Below are 4,700 nucleotides of genomic sequence, written 5' to 3'. Positions count from 1 at the left end.
CCCGCCTTTTTAAACTGAAATGGACAGCACAAAGAAAAATACATCAGTGTGAGATATTTCGCCCTAAGGCCTGTTTTTGGATTTAATTAAGCATATTCTTCATAATTAAGAGCACCATGTTGTGCTGATACTGTATATCATGCAGTGATTGAACATCCTTGAGGAAAAGGAGGCTTTTGTTTGTCGAGCACAGCACCTGCTTTTGAACTGAGTGTGAAATGTTTTGAAGCTGTTGTGTTGAGATAAGAAATGAAGAGGGTTGATCTTTACACGTCCTGAACGAGATGCAGAGAGCAGGAACTCATAAACACGCTGATTGCCGTCATTATGAGTTGAGGATATGCCAGTGGATATCCGTAAGGATGTGTTCACTCAGTCAGCCAGGCATTATCTGTCAGCCATTACAGGTTATTGCCCCATCCAACAGTTTTATAATGTCAGGGGTTATTTCTGAGGCTGGCTGAGGATCAATGACAGTTTGTCACCTTTGAATGTGTTGCGAGGGAGATGGTTTAACTGAAAATGTTCATGTGTCAGACACAAGTGTCTAATAGGTAGGGGCATGATTAGATACATTCCTTTAAAGTATTTGGTGATTAAATGGCTGCAAAAACAGCCCTTTTCATTTATAATATGCAGGAACATGAAAAAACTGCAAAGTTACAGAACATCCACCAGTATCTTTATAGTGGTGAACTATTCAACTGAGCTGTCAGGTGTCCCTGGGACAGTATCTATCATCTGTTAACCCAAAGTAACCCACCATAGACTCATTTTCGTCTTTTTGAGTGACGAAGAGGGGATCTTTAGGGGAAGATAGCAGGTCAAAAGTAGAAGAGCAGAGTCGCGCAGCAGAAGCGTGCTGGGCCCATACCCCAGAGGTCGATGGATCGAAACCATCCTCTGCTTATTGCAAATTAGCAGAGGATGGTTCGATCGGTGGTTCGATTCCCTGACCATGGCAGCCTACACTCGAAGTAACCTTGGGCAAGATACTGAACCCCAAATGGCTCTCGATGCTGCGTTCATCTGTGTCTGAATGAGTTTCGTTTAGGAAAGCCTCGGCCACCAGTATGAATGTGTGTGTGAACGGGTGAATGAGTGCAGTCTGTAGTGTAAAGCGCTTTGGATAAAAGCACTACATAAGTGCACCCCATTTATCATTTTCATGGAAGATGTTCACTATTTGAAAGGTGGAAACCTGAAGATTAATTTGAGTCGACTAAATCTCTAATAGACATAGTATTTTTGTTAGGGGCCTCTTCAAATTTGTAAAGATTAGGTTGTATTTAATGTAGGAACATAATTCCCATGCTCAGTAATGTCATGGGAATGGCCAGTTTTAGCAATTTTTGGGATGTTACCATTTGATATACAGATTTGGAGCTAAATTGAACTACTTTCGACCACTCAAGAATTGAAAAAAATCACAAAATTATAGAATAATATAAAAAATCATGATGTAATTTGATTAAAAGATTTGGATGGCTTTAAACATTTAGAGATTTCAGATAACTTCAGGTCAGAGATCAAGGGACCCCTTCAAAAGTAAGTTTATTAACTCGTCAAAATTTTGTCTAACTTTGGAGCATTATTTAGGCCCTCCTGAAAAGCTAGCATGACATGGTACCAATAGGTGCCTTAAGTTATCTAGTTTCTTTTGATACCAACATCAAACAGTTTGTTAAGACATCTCATGGTGTCAAACAGAGTTAATGTGAAAATTCATAGCCTCAAAAGACTTTGCCTTACAAGCTTTTGGGTGGACTTCCATTATATGTGTGCAGACTTATTTCACCAAGTCCATCTTGCAATCATTAGCTCAGATCACAAGACATATACACGTTGTCTTTCCCTGATGTGTACATAGAGATGGTTAAAAAAAAACCCTCATGTCCTAATTTTAGCCTATTGTAGTTTTGTTTTGTGTTTTAATATTATTTTATTTGTTGTCTCATTCTGCATCTTTTTGCACTTGAATCTCCAACTTTTAATGCTGCCATCTTGTCCAATTCTGCCTTACAAAAGAGGTTTTTAACCTTAGTGCCACTTGTCTATTAAGGGAAATACTGTATAAAGGTAAATAAACAAAATATGTAGTAATATGATGTTATCGTGGCCAATACAGCTCTAAGATGCTGTCTGTATAATCCTTATATATCCCTGATGCATGTCCATCTAGGAAGATTTAGTTGCGTGCTGTCTCCCCCTCACTTTCATCATTAAACTACAACTTATTTTGTGTTTCATAATTCTGTTTTATTATTTTTGCAGCATGATCAAGAGAACTTATTTTCAAGTACAATCAGCCTTGAAATATAGACAAGTCAGTTGTTTAAAATTACTGTTTTGAACTACTTTGAAATTATTTCAGGCTGCCTGGTAAGAAGATTTAATTTTAAAGACTCATTTATGAACAAGTCTGAAAAGACATTGTCATAATGTATAATCCAAAACAAGTGTACCAAATGTTGCCTATATATTAAGAAAGAAACATTTTCGAAACAGGCACTTCACTCTAATGACGCAGTACAGTTTTAGCGATTTGACAATTTATTCCATAAAACAAATCACCCTTGAACAGGGGAAGCCATATCCACTCTTATACAAACAATTGTATTATACTTAGTACCTAAACAGTGTGAAAATTGTAGCTACAGTGCAGGTAAAAAAGTAGATGCTGTTTGTCAGTTCAGATATCCATGGACCCGTCTGGATAAATACTGTCTTCAGTCATTTGTCACGGCACCAACCAGCATCTCATATGTTCAGCTCTTTCTTACTTTAGGAAACCGGAGCCAAAACCGTTTCAGGCACATCAACACAAGACCACAGTTCAACCTCTTTAAAGACCTCTGGCCTGACACAGGCCTGTTACCATACTGCAGCAGAGACAGGGATCAGAGGTCGAGGAGTGGGTGTAGACTGATGGCACAAACACATCTTTCTGGTCCATCATTTGGCTGCCGAACAGAATCATATGTTGAGGCATGTCCCACTCTTCGGGAACTTTCTCTCTCAGCTCAGTCAGGAAGAATTGTCTTTCTATCAGCCAGTTAGGCCGAAACATGGCTTTCCTTCAATGTGTGGACATGGCCTCCCTCCGCTCCTCTGCATGCACCTCTCCCTGCTCAGTACGCTCTACCTGGCTGTAGCGAGGAGGCTGCTCCCAGCTGTACGTGCAGTCTGGAGCATCAGAGCTGTCCTGGCTGTACAGAGGAGGAGCGAGACTCAATGCACCATCCACCTCATCGACAGTGACAACAAACTCAGAGGCTGTGTCAGGACACTCCTGGCTGCCCTGGGACTCCTCGTACGATGGAGGGAAGGAGCTTGGTCTGCAGAGGAAAAGACATATATACAATACATCAGGGGCAGATTTGGTTTAAATAGATTATTTTACAGGAGTAAAGCTTGATTAACAACAGATAAAATTACTGTAAATGAGATGGCCAGGAGAGGTTATATTGGTTGTCACTGGCCAGAAGTGAAAAATGCACCGCAGAAATAGTTCAAAATATGTAAGCAATTGTATTTGTATTGAGTTTTATTGCTAAAAAAGCATACATTTTCCTGTAGAGCATCCATCCATCTGGAGAGGAAGAATAATTTCCTGATGCCTTTATAATATCTGTTCTAATAACGATTTTGTAAAGTAAGTTTTTTTTTAAATTACAAAACCAGCTAATTTCCTAAAGATTTTTTATGTTTTTTCATTGACTCTTCTCCTGTCAGTGTGTTTCAGAACAAACCAATAGTAAGTTTTTCCTGCTATTATGAGCTCTCTTTTAAAGTGTATCAGTGGTTACAGGTGGTCTTACCTATCAATAGTGTAGACCTGGATGTGCCGTTCTCCTCTTCTTCTGTGGTACACTTTGGTCTTCATGCTGTGGCACATGGTCCAGAAGAATCCGATGAGCACAGCCAGGATGCCAAATATAATCATGACATAGGTAGGGATGACGCTCAAAGTGTACTTGTTCTGCCAGGACACCAGGTAGGCTCCGATGCACGTCATTGCTAATCCCACAGCAGGTAGGAACAAGCGGGCCAGAGACCACAGCTGCTTCTTCATGTCCATCATCATTTTAACTCACTTGATGCTTCTTTGTTAGACTTTTTAGGTTTGGTGTCCTTTTTAGACTTGCCTTAATGTAAGATAATCCTCCTACCAATTTTGTGTACCAACCAGTTGGGCTGCAGTTGAAGGTGTGTGAGTCTGATAACATTTCTCTGCCTCTTTACACAGAAGGGGAGGCGGCTGGGATGTTCCTGCCTCCTATACTAACACAGGCTGATATCAGATTAGGCAACAAGAAGAACACAGGCTGAACGTCAGAATGTAGAGATGTGGGCTCCAAGTTTTAAAACATTTTTGTATGGTCAGTTTTGTGCTGATTTCAGGAGCAATAAAATCCTTCCTTAGGCTAGTTGAGTATCCAGAGGTAAAAATGGAGATTTTTACACATTAAAATTAATATCTCTATCTTTGTTTATGTCTTACTATTATACTATACTATATATTTTTATTCATTTACTCATTTATTTAATAAAATACTTTTACTAAAATACACAGACATTTTCTGGATGACCTCAAACTGTTGACCGCTAGTGTAAATATCATATTTACAGCACTTTACCTTGCTGTCACAAAGCCCTGTTCAAGTTTACGCTGGGGTAATTGAAGCCATTATCTATGC

At 39.5% G+C, this 4,700-nt stretch overlaps 1 protein-coding gene across 1 annotated transcript; it reads right to left on the bottom strand.

The window, feature by feature from the left end:
• Nucleotides 1–3,079: 3,079 nt before the first annotated feature.
• LOC131974426 (transmembrane protein 252-like) lies at nucleotides 3,080–4,087 on the bottom strand. The gene is made up of 2 exons (XM_059336731.1): nucleotides 3,822–4,087; nucleotides 3,080–3,338 (listed from the first exon to the last, which is right to left on the bottom strand). The coding sequence occupies exons 1-2, from the start codon at nucleotides 4,085–4,087 to the stop codon at nucleotides 3,080–3,082; spliced, it is 525 nt and encodes a 174-aa protein (XP_059192714.1).
• Between the last annotated feature and the right edge of the window lie 613 nt (nucleotides 4,088–4,700).

This window comes from Centropristis striata, chromosome 7 (genome assembly GCF_030273125.1).
Source record: "Centropristis striata isolate RG_2023a ecotype Rhode Island chromosome 7, C.striata_1.0, whole genome shotgun sequence".
Classification (NCBI taxonomy): domain Eukaryota; kingdom Metazoa; phylum Chordata; class Actinopteri; order Perciformes; family Serranidae; genus Centropristis; species Centropristis striata.
This window is presented reverse-complemented; position numbering and strand designations above follow the sequence as displayed.

Bases quoted from the DNA above. Each gene is read 5' to 3' on its own strand.
- LOC131974426 (XM_059336731.1), bottom strand. From the start codon at position 4,087: ATGATGATGGACATGAAGAAGCAGCTGTGGTCTCTGGCCCGCTTGTTC. The intron at 3,339-3,821 runs GTAAGACCACCT...TTTCCTCTGCAG, and splicing joins CAGGTCTACACTATTGATAG to ACCAAGCTCCTTCCCTCCAT.